This window comes from Typopeltis vanoorti, chromosome 21, assembly GCF_054136105.1.
Source record: "Typopeltis vanoorti isolate ZY-2024b chromosome 21, IOZ_Tvanoo_1.0, whole genome shotgun sequence".
NCBI lineage: Eukaryota > Metazoa > Arthropoda > Arachnida > Uropygi > Thelyphonidae > Typopeltis > Typopeltis vanoorti.
Window position 1 is genome coordinate 76,771,364 of NC_143569.1, and position 19,148 is coordinate 76,790,511.

Genomic DNA, 19,148 nt, shown 5'->3' on the forward strand with positions numbered 1-19,148 from the left:
GTTAAAAGAGCTCCTAGAATCTCTTCCATCCCTTCAAATGCACAAAACTGAATTCTTCAAGTACTGTTCTTACTTGATAATATAGAAGAGTGAAATTTCACTCTCTCTCTCTTCCTTCTCTCTATGCATATTTAGTTCCTTATGTAAATAATAATAAAAAAAACAAATATGAAGAGCAGTTCCCCCCCCCCCCCCTTCTACTAATTTTTCATTCTCAACATTCATGGAAAAACTGAAGTTCACAGTACACAGGGATATCACTTTATTACACACACTTTATAATTATTAACTATTAATATTAACTTAATAAACATAAAACCATACTATTCATGTATACAGGAGACAAGATGTACAACACATTCTAGATCCACTAATGAATCAAGAAGAATACTTGTCTACATTACAAAGGATCAAGACTTCACAAAGTGCTACAATTACAGGTGTAAATTAAATGCGCGCACACACACACTGCACAAAGTTTAGAGAATGTCACTGTACAGTTTACCCTTGGCAAGCTTGTAGTAAATCATCTACATCATCATCCTCTTCGTACCTGGATAGGAAAGAGGGCAGACATTCAAAATTTAGACCAACTAATCTGAACAAACAGTAAAGTTAAAAGAATTATAACATACTGTGAACAAAAAATAAATTCTGTATGTTCTAAAATAAGTATGTAACTTTTCAAAAATCAATACAAACCAGAAAGGCCTCTTCTGAAATTCTTCATTTTTCTGACTTAGATAAGCATCTTTTTATGAAAACAATAAATGTAATTTTTATTTACTGCACTTATAAGTTTTTTTTTTTTTAATTTTAAACAAGTTAAAAAAAAAAGAGTTACACTATTAATGCAGTACCCTAAAACTAGTGATTTTCTTTTCTTAATTAATTAAAGTAACCAGACACTTTTACTGCTCCCAAATGAATTGGGTGTGATTCATTTATGCAATATTAGTTGTATGTTTATATAATGTTTTTGCTGTTTTTATTTAAATCTCTTTAATAAAAATTTTTAGTTAAGCAAGTTTTATAAATTAATTTTCTCTCTCCATGATCATATATGAAGAACTATTTCAAATCCAAAAATTATGAATTGACAGTTTGCACACACTCAAAATATATTTAAATATGCATTGCAGGATATGCTTAAATTTCATTAATATTTTTAAGTAGTTAATGCATAGTATTATTTAGCACATCAGATTGGAGTATTTGATCTGATTTGTAAATATGATTATATTAAATTTTGGTTTTAATATTATACAGCTTCAAGCTGTGTGCTATTTGATTAAACTATATATATTGTTTATTATATTTTGAATTATGTTTTTAAGACATTCACAAGGGAAATACACACCAGTGTTAGAAACAAATGTGGTTTATTGAAATTAGCAATTACAAGACAGAATTAGTAAACAGAACAAAGACACAGAAGAACATATTGTACTGCCATAGTAGTAGGTAAACAGAGAAACACATTTATGTTAATATGAAGAGTGCATTATTTTGAGAAGTATGTACATAGTTTAAGATTAAATAACAAATGCTGTTATAATGAAAACAAACAGACAGTACTATTTAATAGTATTGCAAAATTATAGGGCTATGACCTGCCAAACATCTTTGTGATAAAATATATTTTTTAAGATTATCACACACACAAAACACTGACAAGAATGCTAATGGACAGGATGTATACTTTTCATAAGTAGTTCTGTTAAGGCTTCAAAGATCCATTTTAAATGAAACTACATATTTAAAGTGTTCATAAAAATACTTTTAATAGTTTTATTTAGTGAAGTAAAAAAAAATGTACCTTTCACATCTCTCTATAATAATACATGCCAATTCTTCAATACGCTTATATGCTATTGGTTTCTTAAGGAGTTCTTCAAGCATCTCAATACCACCTTCCTCCTCCAGCAATGAACAGTATTTATCAGCTAAAGAAAAAATAACTAATACTCAATACAATATTTAATATATACGCATCAGTATCAATACTATAGAATACTGTGACAATATATATATAAAAAAAAAAAAATCAGTTTCTAAATCATATTTAGCTTATTATTATTACTTGACACCTCCAGAGAGTCCAAAGACTCATCGAGGGAGGACACCTGCTCTACAACTCTGTCTCCACCACTCAATCCACTGACCCCAATGAACTGCAACTGCACCAATGCCTCTACTGCCCGCCATAACTACAAGTATTTTCACAGACAATCATAAACATCCATGCCCACGGTGGGATTTGAACTCATAGCCTTTAGGCTGGAGAGCAGATATGCTCTCCATATTCATTTTCATATTGGAACAGGCTAAAATTGTAGACATCAGTGTCTTGGTTAAAATGTAAGAGATAGAGTATTTTCAGGGGAGCAAAAAGAAATATGAATGACATGCATTAACAAATTAGCTCAATGAGCACAGGACGAGTAATCATTATGGGAACCATCAACCATGGGGAAAAAGACTAAAAGAAAGAAAGGAAAGGAAATAGAATTTTTGCAGTTACTTAGAGATAATTACCTGAAACATCATGTGATGGAAGAGATATCTCCAGTGTTTGAGTATATCAGATTTTGTGACAGCATCGGAAAATTTATCCATAACCAAGGTAACCACAATTTACTTCTATGACTGGGGAGAGTAATCATACAGTTTTGTTCTAAAAGGTAGCTAGTTAAGCATGTGGAATTTTCAGTTAAGATGAGATTTAACTCAAAAGCTGATGATTATGACAACCTCACGGGGCAGCTTGTAACAGTGCAAAGGCTTAAAAATCTACAATGGAAAGATGTTAGTAATGCATGGAAATGATCAAGGGGTATTTAGTATCAGGTAGTATCAGATTGCATATCTCAAGTTCAGGAGATAAAATCAGCTGGTAATTAAATGGATTTGTAACATCATTAAGCAAGCACTGAAAAACAATAAAATATTATGGAGAATACATAAGGTGAAAGATAGTAAGCATGCTCAAACTACAAAGCACAGGAAATAAGAGTGATTAGTGATGAAATCAGATTATGGGAAAAAATTAGCCCTGCAGATCAAAGGAAATCCGAAAGAGTTCTTTTTGATATTTGACAAGCAAAAGAAAGATAACTTTCATAAATGCTAATTGTATGGAGGAAATAGAAGAAGAAGAAATAGTTGAATTACTGAGTGACCACTATACAGTGTTACTATCCCCTGTGGATGATGACTGATGTGATAGGGATTAAGCTGAGGACAGAAGTAGATGACCTTGAGAAGTGTGGGATATTAAGAAATCTTATTGTGAATATAACAATAGGGTTGGATAAGATATCAATCCTTGTGTTATGGAGAAGGTTCAAGAGAAATGATAGTGCTCCTAACGAGACTAAGAAACAGCACTGGTAGAGTGCCAAGGAAGAGTAAAGAGGACAAAATACTTCAATCACACAGAGGAAGCACAAAGAATGAAGTTTCAAATTATAGGCCAATTAATATCTCAGAAGTAGTGGTAGTTATGTATTGGAAAAGTTAGTTAAGAGCAGAATTCTTAAATGAGTGGATAGGAACATGATACTGTATGGGAGAGCAAGGTTTTAGGAAAACCTTGCTTTATGAAGGGGAGGTTTTAGGAAATTACTCACTTTCTGCAATAAAGTGACAGCTGAGTTGGATAAGGGAAATGGCTACAGCATGATACTGCAGCAGAATGACCCCTTGATGTCTTTGTGCTATAAAAATCAAAAATAACTAACCTAATTTTCACACACAAACTTTATTACAATTGAATAAAGGATTAAAAAGAGGAAAGAGGAATTTAGCAAGTTTAATTTAAAGGAGTTTGGCCCTTTCACTTGTTCACGTGTGGTGAACAAGGGTGAAAGCGCCTAGATTTTTTTTTGCTTATATAGTGGTAAACGTGGGGAACAGGTTGCTATAGGCTGTCACAAGTGCTTTATTAGTGAGCAAATTTAAGAAGAGATACAGGCATTTTGCCAGTGGTGGTTTGCACGGCCAGCCTTGCAAGGTCTTCTTCATGGAGCCCTTGGACACCATGAAGAGGCCCATTAATAACAATAGTTCTGCTACCTTGCAATTATTACAACTGTGTAATAAAAACTATTCTGACCTTAAAATTATCTTAATTAGAAATATAGTACAGGTATCCCTCAATTAACGCAGTTAATTAATCCCTCGATGTTACCACGTATATCAAAATCACATTAATCAAATCTAATAATCAATGGGAAAAATTACAATTCGTCCATGATCGATTACTGTATTAATAATTCGTTTTATATGGTACTCTTTTAGGAAAAATAAAAAACGAATGCAAAGTAAATGTTTAATAAATACTTGTACCTTCATTATTTACTGCAATATTTTTATCAAAAGAAGTTATCAAGAGTCATTTGAACAGTTTTAGTTTTTTCTTATTGGCATAAATTCTCCGATAACAAGCAAAATGACTCTCCAGATCTCGGCAAACAAGCAATAAAACATAAAGAAAAAACACTGCAAATATAATACCTGATGATACCAATTAAGTGGATATTGAATCCAACATTATTTCATAGCCGAATATATAGAAACTAAAAGTTTCGGAGAATGCAAGCATAAGCAACCTTATGGGCAACTAGGAAAATACTAAGGAAAGTGATCTGGAGTAAACTCCAGATCACTTTCCTTGGTATTTTCCATAATGTAAAGCACATCTCCTAGAGGACATGTATGATAAATAAGCCTTTGGCTCTCTATTTCAGTAATACATGATGGTTTATTTATTTTCAGTTACAATCTAGAAATTATTGAACAAAGAATAAATAAAACAACCACCACCACCATACTATACTGACATCGGAGGTCACAGTATCTCTCAGATACAATTTACTGTCAAATATCACAAACCTTTACATAACATGTGTTAAACCAAACTGACAGCAAAGAACAGTGCGGAATATCACTCGTAACATATGAATGCACAGTTACGCATTACTTCCAAGCTATACACTGAATTGTGTAAGAATATTTATATAAAACATTTTGCATGTATCTGTCAGATCAGCTGCGAGCTCCGTAGGGTTAAAGGCGCGTTAATCAAGACACTTGCTGCGTATATCAAGGGATTGCCGCAATTAATTTTGCCATGTTAATCAAGGGATACCTGTATTTTCATTCACATCCACAAAGTCAAGTCCAAACTTTCATGTAAGTAATGTTACAGATGTTTTTATTATTGATTTTTCTGGTAGATCAGTAACTTAGGCTAAAATATATCATGATAATGGTTAAAAAATTATGTAAAACTATGGCATAAATTATATTTCAAAATTCATGAAAATTGATTAAAAAATTAGCTTCACTTTAAAGATAATGCATGTAATTTTAAATACAGGTAACCCTCGTATAGTGCAGTACTTATACAATGCAGTTTCGATAAAAAACATGGCCTACAAATTGTAGTAACCTTTATCTTTTCATGTGTTTTTCACCGTGCGACTTAAAAATCAAATTTTATCTTCGTTAAATTTGTGTCTGCCTGTATCCCGCATCTAGTTATAAGTAGTGAATTTATATTAGGGTTAATACCCTTTACCACACATGTACGTCAAATGTTTACCATATAAAGTTCATTGCTGAAAATTGTCTTCATTTTCTGCGAGGAAAGAATATTAAAAATCATAAATGTGTTTATCTCAAGCTGAGCACTTTATTTTCTGGTGACTTACATATATAATTAATATGTAATGCTTTTTTATGTAAAAAAATATTTTTATAGTAATGGCCAGAAACTGCAATGAAAGGGAAAAACCAAACATTGAAAAGAAAATTCATTTCTCTCGAAGAAAAAATTAAATTCATGGATCGGTTTAAAAATGGAGAAAAACAAAGAGATGTTGCAATAACTTTCAATTTAAATGAATCCCCAATTCGAACAATCAAACAAAATGAATACAAAATCCGAGAAAGTGTCATTGCTGGGTCAACAGTAAGTGCAAAGCGGGTTGCTCGTGTACACGATATTCTAATAGAAAAAAAGGAGAATTCTCTAATGATTTGGACAGAAGATTGCACTCCAAAGAAAATTCCTTTGGATGGAAATCTTATTAAACTAAAGTTTAATAAGATTTCAAAATTTATAAACATTTATAGTTCAGATCAGGTGTTCAATGCAGATGAACCTGGGTTATATTGGAAAAAAATGCAAACACGCACCTATATTTCGAAAGATGAAAGATCACCTCCTGGATTCAAAGTTTCCAAAGACAGAATTACTCCTAAGTTCATGTACAATATGTAATTTTTATAATTTTATACTATGTATTTGTTTTATAGTTTTATGTTTTCTTAACTTACACGAATTACCTGAATTAAATAAAAATATATTTTTGTAGGATATGTCATTATTATTTATATAAATTAAAAAAAAAACAATTATGGAACATAACCCTACTTTTTCTATGTGATCTGAGTCTCGCATAACACAATTTATATAATGCGGCATTTCTATGGAACCTAACATCTGCATTATACGAGGATTACTTGTATATAATTATAAGGGTTAGTCATTTGTGAAAATTTAAAAACATTGGAATCAGATAATCTGCCAAAGTGTATAAGCCCAGGGAGATTATTAAAAATGCTAATATACATATGACTGACTAATGCACAGCCACAGTACTCACACACATGCCTATCATTATCCCTCAACAGGAGAGAACGTCCTAAGATGACTATGGCCTATGCAGAGCTGAGCAAGAAAAACTTCCTCTCTGAAAATCCTGTACAAACTAGATCATCATAGTTTAATTCTAGGTAATCTAGTATAGCTTATCATCATCATCATCAAATTCCTGCCATGTACCTTCAAGGGGTGTACAGGATATGACAGTACTACATGAAAAAATTACATCATTACTAACTTCCTATCTACAATTTTCCTCAAATCAGTCTGTTACTTGTCAAGACTCCAACATTATCAGTTCTTATATTTCTATCGTCTAAGGCACTTTGTACCATATCAATCCACCTATATCTTGGCATCAAGGGCAATATCATATTAAAAATGAGGATATTAGGAAAGAACTTGACATTGTCGGCATCCAGGAATGTTTTAGCAGAGCTAATCTCAGGTGGTATGGTCACTTAAATAGAATGGGAGAGGAAAGATTAGCAAAACAAGTGTTCTCTCCCAGTTTGGCAGGAAAAAGATGATGATCTGGGTGGATTGATACAGTAAAACGTGCCTTAGACGATAGAAATATAAGATCTGATAATGTTGGAGTCTTGACAAGTAACAGACTGATTTGGAGGAAAATTATAGATAGGAAGTTAGTAATGATGTAATTGCTCATGTAGTACTATCATATCCTGTACACCCCTTGAGGGTATATATCAGGAATTTGATTTGATGATGATGATATATATATATATATACACAAAATTATAAGCCTTTTTATGTCACATTTTTTGAAACGTTTTGAAACTCAGGGGCTACCCTGAGTGTCAAGTCTTCAGAATTTATGGAGAACCGGCCTACCAGTCCAGAACTCGGGGGGGGGGGGGGGGGGGGGGGGCTGTAGGCGCCAGAGGGGCGGTACCCCCCCTTTTTTTTTTGAGTCTTCAAAATTCAAGGAGAACCGGCCTACCAGTCCGGATCACATGGGTTGGGCACTGTAGGCGCCAGGGGGACATAGCCTCCCTAATATATATATATATATATACATATATATAAAACTGCTGGAACAAGGCACTAGCCACTGAATTCAGCAATGAAAAAACAACAAGCAATTGTCTACCTCCACTAATTTTCTGTGTAGCAGTATTATGTTATATTAGAGGTTCCAACCTCTACACAAAGGAAATATGAAGCTGGTTTTAAGATGAAAATTGTAGCATACATCAAAGAACACAACAACTGTACCACTGCAAGAAATATGATGCAGCAGGAAAGATAATAGATCAAAGGAGGGCATATTACCCAGGAGCAAATGTTAGCCGGCCAACAACGCTAACATTTGCTCCTGGGTAATATGCCTTATACATTTGCTAATTATCCGCTCTCCAGCCAATGGCTGGAGAGCAGATAATGTAGATAAGGCTGTGGGTTCAAATCCCACCGTGGACATGGATGTTTGTGATTGTCTGTGAAAATAGTGGGTGGTCAGCGGTAGAAGGCATTAGTTCTAGATGACGAGTGGTGTAGAGCCCTCCCTCGATGAGTCTTTGGACTTTCTGGAGGTGTTATGTAATAATATGTTAGATATATGTAATGTGGTCTAACAAGCTTTTCAGCTCACTGTTATGGTATTACATGTGCTGGGTTACATAATGCTAAGAAGACACAACTGCAACAGGCTTAATACTTTCTTATAAAACTTATCTTTTCAGTTGGCAGATTAACAATAAGGTTCTCTTGTTAAAATACCATAAAATTTTAGACTTGTAAGAACTGCTAATTATTTCTATAATTTCAAGATAAGACCCCCCATCATGGCTCCAACCTCTACACAAAGGAAATATGAAGCTGGTTTGAAGATGAAAATTGTAGCATGCATCAAAGAACACGACAACTGCACTGCTGCAAGAAATATGGTGCAGCAGGGAAGATAAGAGATCAAAGGAGGGCATATTAAGTAATATCCCCAAGAGAAAATGTACAATGAGAAAGGGCAGTGCCCCACTGTCTGAACTTAGAGAATCAGACAAGTTTAAGTTTCTTACTGGAGTTTTTGTTCATATGAATGATAAAGGTTGGAGAGATGAAGGAGGACAACATAATATATGGAGTAAGATACATAGTGGCTTTAGAAAACTGCATAGTCTTTTGCTGTGCAATATGTTTAAAAGTCATTTGATCCAGGAAACCAAGAAATGTCTGGACAGAAACAACACTCGCAGAACAGTTATTCCTTGTGGATTAACATCCATCATCCAATCCCTCGATCATTGTTCAAGCAAGCCATTCAAGAACCATTTTCCCAAGCAGGGGAATGAATGGATGGTCAGTGATATAAAAAAAAAAAAAAAAAAAAAAAAAAAAAACTATATATATCAAACACACGGTAATATGCATCCTACTGAACTGGGTTGTACTGTGTGAATTTGTTATAAGGCAATGAAATGACAGTCAAGTTGAACCAGTCATTAATTCTTTTAAAAAAGTGCAGCATATCTAATTTGCTTGTATAGAGGATGAAAAGAAAGTTGAAGTCATTGAAATCAAAACAAAACCTTACTGGTGTGATTATGTGAATTACAATATATGAAACCAATGTAAACATAAGGGAAGACATTGTTCATAAATTACAGTAAAGGAAATAACTACTGTGATTTTTATGCCTATATTATATTAATGTGTAAGAAGTTGTCAGTGAAAAGTGTAAAATTTGTGGTCTTATATGGTAAGTATAGCACAAAATCAACTTTCTGCCAGGGCTAAGATTATATACTTGTATGATGTTCATGTAAGAAGGTGGGTGGATATCATAGGAAAATAACTGATCCCACAGATGTTACTTCTCATTTAAACAGTGAGAAAAAGAATGATGAACAAACTGTTAGGTTGAAAACAGAGAATGTTCAGATAGGAATGTGGATGAAAATGTTACTTCCAGTATTTAAGACAGAGAGAGAGGTTATTGTTATTAGTAAAAATACTTGATAAGGTGCCCAGAGAAAAGCTTTTCAAAACACTACAATTATATGGGGCGAATAGAACATCATATAGAGCAACACACAGTCTATATTTAAGCTGTCAATCAGCAGTTAGAATTGAAGGAAATACAGAAAGATGAATTTGATGATGATGATGGTTTGATGTAAAATCAGGGGCAAGACAAGGATGCACATTATGAAAGAAAGCAGCATCAAGCTTGGCATTACAATTGGAGATGTCAAACTTAGCTCTTTGCCTTATACAGATAATGTTGTACTTCTAAACATCTATTGCAAGTCTCCAGGATTCACTAACTAAATTGAATAACAGCTGAAACAAATTTTGCATGAAAATGAACAATAAAAAGACCAAAACTGTGAAAATAGACAGAAGCATAGAAAACTTCAGCTGTGTACTGAATGAAGATCCTATAGAACAAGTAACACATTTCCATATTTCAGCTATTTAAGGCACAGTTTTTAGTGAAGATGGCAGGTCAAATCTGGAAATAGACAACAGAATAAGCAGAGCTGGTATATGGTGGGTAGCCAACTGAATAAATTTATATGGAATAAGAGAGAAATTAGCCAAAAGACCAAACTAATAGCATACAAGAGTTGTTCAAACCAGTTTTAAGTTATGTATCTGAGAGTTGGGTTAGAAATAAAGCACTGATCAAAGCACTAGAGCCCACAGATATGAGGATTCTGAGAAAATTAGGGGAGTGAACAGATAGCATCAATGGCAGAATCATATTAAAAATGAAAATATTAGAAAGGAACTTGACATTATTAGCATTCAAGAATGTGTCAGCAGAGCTAATCTAAGCTGGTATGGTCACATAAACAGAATGGGTGAAGAAATGTTAGACCATCTTGGCATTAAACATGTGTTGAATGCCAAGTAGGAAAAAGACTAAGGTCTTTTTGATTCAGTCATTACTTTTTGATTCAGTACATTCAGTAGATTGATTCAGTCAGAAGTGCCATAGAAACACAGATATGATAATATTGGAATGTTCACAATAGATTGATTTGGAGGAAAACTGTTGATAGGAGATTAATAATAATGTAAACTTAATCATGTAGTGCTGTTATAGTAACCTGAACACCCCATTGTGAGATACATATTAGGAAATAGATGACGATGAGGTTATTGTTAGTAAAAATAACTAAGTGGAACATACAAAGCATAATAACAAAGGAATTAGAATTAGCAAAACAACTAAAAAATATTAATATAGCCACAATAACAAAAACAAAAAAAAAAAAAAAGAAATTAAAGGGAACAAAAGACATAGATGGTTTTATTATGTTATATAGTGAAGTGGCCATTTTAATTGATAATAAATGGAAAAAGAGAATACCAAAATACAATTTTGTAAATGATCAAATTACAAGTTAAATTAAAAACAAACAGAAGTACTTAAATATCATATATTTCTCTGAAGAAGGTAGAAAAGAGGACTCAGAACAATTTTATGAGGAACTACAAAAACAATTAAATACAATAAAAATGACTACATATTAATAGCAGGAGATCTTAATGCTAGAGTTGGAAAAAAATCCAATCCCAAATGTCTTAAGGAAAATGTGAACAACTCTGCGTGAATAACAGTGGTCAAGAACTTTTAGACTTCTGTACTTTGAATGATTTTAAAATAACATACTTTTTTTTTTCAAAAAAAAAAAAAATATATATATATATATAGAGAGAGAGAGATAAATATACTTCAAATGGCAGAGGAATAAAAGCTATAATTGATTATATCATTACTAATCACAAACTACCACCACATGTAAGAGATGTACATGTTTACAGAGGAAATGTAATTTTTTCAGATTGTTACTTGGCAGTTTCTAAAATAGAAATACTAACAAAATTGAAAGGAAGTAAATAAGAAAAAAGAAATATAACAAGTATACAAAGTACTGTGTATATCTATTACAAGAAGAAAGCATTAAAATGCTATATCAATCACGATTAAGAGATTATCTAAAAGAAACCGAAATCAATGACGATAGTGAAGAAGAATGGAAACTTTAATAAAAAATAATTCATAAAGCAGCCTCTGAAGTATTTCAAAAGAAAAATAAAATATTAAAAATTTGGAAGAGATATAGAAAATGCAATAAAAGAAAAACTAATAGCATACAAATCACCCCTTCAAAACCATACAAAGGAAATAGAAGAAATATACAAAAACAAGAAAATTGCTAAAACCATAGTACAAAAAGTCCAGCAAGATTCTTGGGACAGATTTATTAATAAAATAGAAGAAGACATACATGGAAGACAAGATATGGCCTACAAAATATTAAGGAAACTAAACGATGAAGAAAGAGATACAGCACAAATGCACATTACAAGAATTTATGATATGACTCAAATTTAATAAAGAAAATAATAATGAAGAAATGTACTGATATAGAACCAATTAGATTAGAAGAACTAAAAAGAAGCAATAAAGATATCAAAAAATAGAAAATCAGCTGGATTAGATGGAATAAATACAGAGCTTTGGAAATATGGTGGAGAATATTTACATCATAGATTCTTAAAATTATAAATAATTGTTGAAGAAATGCGAGGTGCCATCAGTTTGGTAGAAAGCTAAAAGGTTATATCTACATTTAAGAAAGGAGCTAGAGATGATTGTGGAAATTAGAGGAATAAGTTTATTAAATACAGATTACAAAATTTACAGTAAAATCCTGGATAAAAAACTTATATTGCAAACAATGTATGCTCAGAAGAACAAAATGGTTTCAGACATGGAAGATCATGGATAGACAATGTTTATACCAAATATACAATGTGTTAAAGCAAATCAATCAATATATATATATATATATATATATATATTGATCAGATTATTAAAATATGGGAAAAAAAACTAGTACAAAAAGTACTTGTTTTTAACCAGAAGAACTGTTATCAATACAATGCTGTATGCAGATGATCAGATTACAAGACAATGAAGATCTTCAAAATTCAGTTTATGAATTAAACAAAGTAAGCGAACAATATAATTTAAAAATTTCACAAAAGAAAACATGGCATTTAAAGGCCAATATCATGTTAGATCAAAAACAGTCATAGAAAATAAAATAATAGAACATGTGACACAGTTTAATTATTTAGGCTAAAATATAGATATAGATGAAAAAATAAAGAAATTTCAGAAAATCTGTGAAACAATTAGAAGGACACTGAATAATTAAAAAAAAAAAAACAAGATCAGAAACTCAACCAAAACTTTATAAAGTAATGGCCACCCCCCATTCTATTATATGGCTCAAAAACATGAACTATTAAAAAGAAAGATGAAAGTAAAATACAAGCTGCAGCAAAGGAGATTTTTAAGAACAAATAAAACATGCACAAAATGGACCATATAAAAAATGAACATGTCAGAAGAGAGCTAGATATTTACAACATGAATCAAAAGATCAAGGAATGTAGAGAGAAATGGAAAGGGCATCTATTTAGGATGAAAGAGACATTGGCTACCAAAAGAAGAGGACAGATATAGATGAAAGGAAAAGAGAGAAAGACCAGTTGCAAGATGAAAAGACCAGTGACAGGAACAGGCAAATGCTTCATCCTTGAAGAAAAGAAGGTTATTGTTGTTGAGCATGTGCATTATCCCACAGAGTATTGTGGCTACTTAAATCTCTTAAATCATTAAGAGTACAGAGATGTCAACTGCGACACAAGGTCATCAAATTCATCTTGGGAAATATGTGCATGAGGGGGCATGTAGATGCAGCATACTGTAATAAGAGATCCTACTGAGAGGCAAACCGCTACTGCCTCTATGTCAGTATTAAGTGGGACTTGTTGGAATTGGATATAGCTACCCACAAGGATGGTTACTTCTCCAAATATATACAAATACATTAAGTTTCTACAAGTCCTTGATATCATCTGTATTTTGGGCAGAATCCATGCCAATTCCATTGTAGGAATTTGTTAGTTATTTGGCTTCTGGTTCTGTGAGGATTGCTTTTATCAGTCTTGGATTTTTTTTTTTAGGGAATTGTGGAAGGCCTGTGTTCATCTCTGCCTCCTCAGGAAAGATATCCAAGATGTCAAATTCTACTCTGTCCAGGGCACCAGAAATTTCATCATCATCATCAAATTCCTGATATGTACCCTCAAGGGGGTGTACAGGATATGATAGTACTGCATGAAAAACTTACACCATTACTAACTTCCTATCTACAATTTTCCTCCAAATCAATCTGTTACCTGTCAAATCTTCAACATTATCAGATCTAATATTTCTATCTTCTAAGGAACTTTTTACTGTATCAATCCACCTATATCTTGGTCTTTTTCCTGCAAACCTGGCAAAGAACACTTGTTTTGCTAATTTTCCCTCTCCCATTCTGTTTAAATGACCGTACCACCTGAGATTAGTTCTGCTAACACATTCTTGGATGCTAACAATATTAAGTTCTTTCCTAATATCCACATTTTTAATATGACACTAGAAATTTTAATGTTTTTATTTTGGGGAGAGACAGAAGTAACCATTCCATCTATTAATGCATCTGGACGCATGCATTTTATTCACTATTATTTTTCAACTAGTGCATTTAAATGTGGTGGAACCATTTCCAGTGGATTTTCAGGAGTGAGGCCATATTCACCCCCCCCCCCCCCCCACACACATTTTTTCTTCTCTAATTCACTCTATGGAAATTAGAAGTAAATCATATTGCTCAGGGATGATAAAACTAAGGTGTGTCAGACAAGCTCGGTCTTGATCCTTTTAAATTTCTTTTCATATTTCCAGCTCTGGTATGCTTGGGAGTAAGCTGAATGTTCTCCCTTGCAATAGTGCACATCTAGGTGTTTTGTACTTGGTCTTTATTCTCATGTTCTTTTACTGCAACATCAAGCAGAGATGGAAGGTAGAGATCAAGTAGAGATGAAAGACAGGCGGTCTGAGCATGGCTGGAATTTTGAAATTTCAGGCAGTGCAAAGTGTTTGAGATGTTTCAGTTGTCCTAAACAGGACAACTGAGATACTTTGCTTTTACTGATGATGGGGATGTAGAGATATTAAATGTATGAATATCACTGTTCAGTACTGGAATACTATCCCTATGTATCAAGTAAGTTTTCCACTCTGATATTACTCCTTGAGAAAAATTAAGAGTATTGTGTGGGATTACCAGAGCTACTGATGGAAGTGGTGTTTGCATCTTCTTAAGGTTGCCCAAAGTTAGACTTAAGTTCAAGTCTAATCACTGACTGGAAAAACTTTTCTAAGCCTTTCTTTGACCAGTTCCCGAGTTAGTCAATCTCTGGCACAGGCAAGTGGGATTTTTCTTCCAGGAAACTCAGGTATTTCATTCCATAAACTCAAGAAAATCGACCGTAGAACCCACAGTATTTCAGACATTAACACATTCTGTTAGGGTTAGTTACCAAGAGATGGCAGCACTTGTTTGCTCATCTCTTCATCAGTGTCTCCAACTATAATTAGTGATAGTCACAGGCCAACTATCTTTCATTGGCTACCTGTGGAGACTGAACTGCCCACTCAGTCTCCAAAAGGCTCATATCGTAGTTTATTCACAATATGATACAATGTAAAAAGGGAAAAGAAATTTATATTAAAAATTAAAGATTGCAAATTATGGTCTTCCAACTCTGTTGTTTGATTTCACATATGTATTGCCAAAATTGTTTGCACAGTCTGCCTCTACTGTGATGGCCATCTGGTTTGTACAGGATGAGGGATTCCATAAAGGTGAGACTTCAGGATGTCTGAGTTGATGTCCAAGTCATCCGAGTTGCAGGTTGCAGTTTTTTGACCAAAATGCTAGATAGGTTAAAAAGGGTTTTTTTTTTTTTTTAATGTGAAGGAGTGACCCCACGATTTCTGAGAAGCTGTTTCAGCAAGAAAGTCTCCTAAGGAAATTTTGAGGATCCTGCTAACCCTCACAAACCATTCTGAATAAAGAACAATTTCCTGATTGGACATTCACTTGTTGGATGTATAATAAGATAAGGTGGTATATTTATAGGAGTCTCTGATGTTTATTGCTTTTTATTTTAAAAGTCAGTTGATGTGCAAATCATTTCTATATTGGGCTGTAGCTTATTGAGACCTTGATAAACTTGAGAATGAAAGACTTATTTTTAAATGAAGGGAATATTCTATGCTAAAGCTCTTCATTCACCATGGAGTCACACATGGACGTCAAGTATTTGGCAATCAATGATTATGCTCAGCAAGCTTTTGGCCCTATACCCAAAGCATGGAGAAGGAGACTTAATACAACACAGCTAATCCCCTGTAGGTGGGCCCACTACCTAACTGATCCAGATATGCCATCCAGGACTGCACGTCTTGCAAAAGCAGGGACCAAAGTAGTGTAAGATTACCAGGTTCTTCCTTTTCAGATTTCCACACAACAAATACAGTAGAACTTTCTAGACCATCATTTAGATAAAAAAAAAAAAAAAAGATTTGGGAGAAGTAGAACAAAAAATATGAGAAGAAAATGACAAAGATGAAAAATGAAGACAATGAAAATGAATGAATTTTCGCATGTTGGAACATGAAAATTGTGGAACATTAACTATGATGTCTTATAGTTGGTGGAAACATTCAAGATAAAATGTTTATTGTTTCAATCCATGTATCAGAAAAAAAGCCTGGTCTTTAAAAAAAAGTACAACCTCTGCACAGCTTTTAATCCCTACCGGATCTGCTGGAAGAAGACCACCGTGCTCTACCATAGTAAATTTAAAAAGGAAAGACTGTTTTTAGAATCTGCAGCAGCACTTAAAAATTGACCAAATTTAAATAAATATGAATGCATAAAACTTCAAAAAATGTGGAAAACAATAATTGTCAGAAGTCCCACTTTACATCCTAGGCCACCTAGATAGAACTTTAGAGTCACCCACGTGTTTCATTTAATATTTTGTGTGTGTGTTACAAGAGTTATTTGTAAGATATCCTGGAAGATGTCTCAGTGACTGAGGTGAAATATTGGAAGGATTAAAATTAGTTTTTAATCCTTTTCTAGTGCTGTAAATATTCCATTAAACCTCCAATATGATGTTCTTTTCCAAAAGTTTCATATATTCTTAGTAAGCATGCTTGCACAAATCTTATCTAATATTTAGTAGGGAAATTCTTATGTAATATTTCATCTGGAATTTGATCTTTTGAACATGCCTTCTGACTCATGTAGTGCAGCCACTTTAAAACTTTTATACATCCATATTTGAACATTTCTGGTCTAAATTAAATTTAGACCAGAACTAAATTTAGCCTTTTGCAGGGACTATTTTTAATTTTCTCAGACAGGAGGTTGTGATCTTTGTAAAATTAAGCTTAAATTTTTTTCTTACTGAATATTTTCAGAGCACATTAAGTATTAGATGCAAAGATACTGTTTACAAATGATCATTCTATGTCATGCTTAATACTTTCTCTCTCTCTCTCTCTCAGTAAAGTAGTTAGTATCGTCTTGTGAACATTTCTATTTCAAATGCGAATGTAAAATACTCCATCAGGAAGTGAGGGCCATTCTTCAACTGTCTACTTGAGATACAATGAAACAGAAGGATCATTCCATAAAATCAAATGTGTTGTACTTTGCAAAGAAATTTGATGTACATTAATTTTGTGTCAAAATTATCTATGACAGAAAAAAAAATTCTGTTGTGGTTAATTTTGATCACAGCCTGCATTTCAAAATTTCAGCTTGTCCATGTTTACATTCAACTATATGTATATACATATTAAAAAAAATAAAACACACACGTGCGTGTAGAAAATTTTCAATATTAGTAATGTTCAACCTTCAAAGTTTATTATAATAATTATTATAAGATTTAATAATAAGAATTAACAGATTTTATTAATAATAATAATTATTAAAATCTATTTAAGAAAGAACTTGTTTTTATTTATTAAATTTAATGAATGTTCTATTCTAAAAAGCATTTTTAAAAAAAAAAAAATCTTTGAAAGATATTTGTGCATCATATTCAGGAAGATCAAGCTTCAAAATTAAATTAGTTTAAAACCAATTTAGTTTCAAATGAAGGCTTCAATGGTTCACTAGTTTTTCAAGAATCATCTGGGTTAAAATAAGAACTATCTTATAAAATAAGTGGAAAACAAATAACGGGTAAGCAAGTCTGATGAGAAAGAACTAAATATGTGCAAATAGAATGCGCATTGAGTGCTAGTGGCAGGAATTATGGCTAAAGCAACCAAGTACATGGACTATACACTATCTGTAATTTGTGTTCTACATGTTTTGTGGAAGTAACAACCCTACCATCTCTGAATGAGACCAACTAACTCACTTTTGATTAAAAAAGTCATTGAAGTTTGAATGAATTATCGATACTTGAAATGGTTATATACTGGACCTTTATGTTGATCTTGAGAAGTGTTTTCTAAGGTGTTGGAAATTGTCACTGAGATTCAAGATGGGATAGTTTATTGTTGCCTTTGCCGATTCTTCCTCGTCTATAATGGCTTCCATATTGGATACTGGTTTATCTCCCCAACATCTGTGTAGTATGCAAAGATGACATATTGAAATTTTTCTTTTCATCACAACCTTCCTATGAGTGTAGACCATGCTCATTTGCCTTATGGTGAATTGGAGGGTAATCACAAAGATATAACCAATGCAATCAAGATTTCAATAATTTCTTTCTAAATTGTTGAAATGTTCTATGATTTGTTTTGTAGCCACTTTAATTTGATTAGTCCTAGTTTTCAAAATCTTAACTTAAAAACATCTACATCGGGATGTTTTCCTTTTCTTTCTGCTTCATATATTTGTTATATTATCTTCATCTTCCATTCTATTATTATGATCAAACCCACTTCTAATTAACTCTGCTTATTAAAAATATCAAACTTTCAGATTTTAGTTCTTAGAAACAGCTTAGAAAAAATTTGAAGTTATTAGAAATAACCGATCAAATATTTGGAGAAAATTACTTTGTTTTCTGAGAACTTGGTTATAATAACAAAATAGTATTCAAACCAATATTAACAATTGAACACTTGTTTGCTCATCTCTTCGTCGGTGGCCGCCTATAATTAGGGATAGTCACAGGCCAACTATCTTTCATTGGCTACCTGTGGAGATGGAACTGCCCACTCAGTCTCATCATCATAGTTCATTCACAATATGATACAATGTAAAAAGGGAAAAGAAATTTATATTAAAAATTGCAAATTATGGTCTTCCAACTCTCTCTATCTTGAGCTAACTGGTAGACGTCAGATGGAGTTTTACAGTTCAGCCTACTGATGGTTTCACATATGTATTGCCAAAATTGGTCTTCCTCTACTGCGATGGCCATCTTCTGGTTTGTACAGGATGAGGGATTCCACAAAGGGTGAAAAAAAAAAAAAAGATTTAATTAAGGTTTGATCACTATTTTGTGTGTGTTTGGATGCTGACAGCTATAAAAAATGAGTAATAAATATTTTATAAGC

At 32.8% G+C, this 19,148-nt stretch overlaps 1 protein-coding gene across 2 annotated transcripts in view; it reads right to left on the bottom strand.

The window, feature by feature from the left end:
• Positions 1 to 238: 238 nt before the first annotated feature.
• The window catches only part of LOC150095000 (protein zer-1 homolog), a 289,217-nt gene continuing 270,307 nt past the window's right edge, over positions 239 to 19,148 (bottom strand). The window contains exons 16-18 of one of the 2 annotated variants that reach the window (XM_090411704.1): positions 1,820 to 1,946; positions 703 to 751; positions 239 to 553 (exon numbers count right to left, since the gene is read on the bottom strand). In XM_090411704.1, coding sequence (XP_090267830.1) covers positions 727 to 751; positions 1,820 to 1,946 — 152 coding nt within the window. In that variant the 3' untranslated portion in view covers positions 239 to 553; positions 703 to 726. The remainder of the gene's footprint in view (positions 554 to 702; positions 752 to 1,819; positions 1,947 to 19,148) is intronic. The other variant, XM_090411703.1, reaches the window with a different exon arrangement.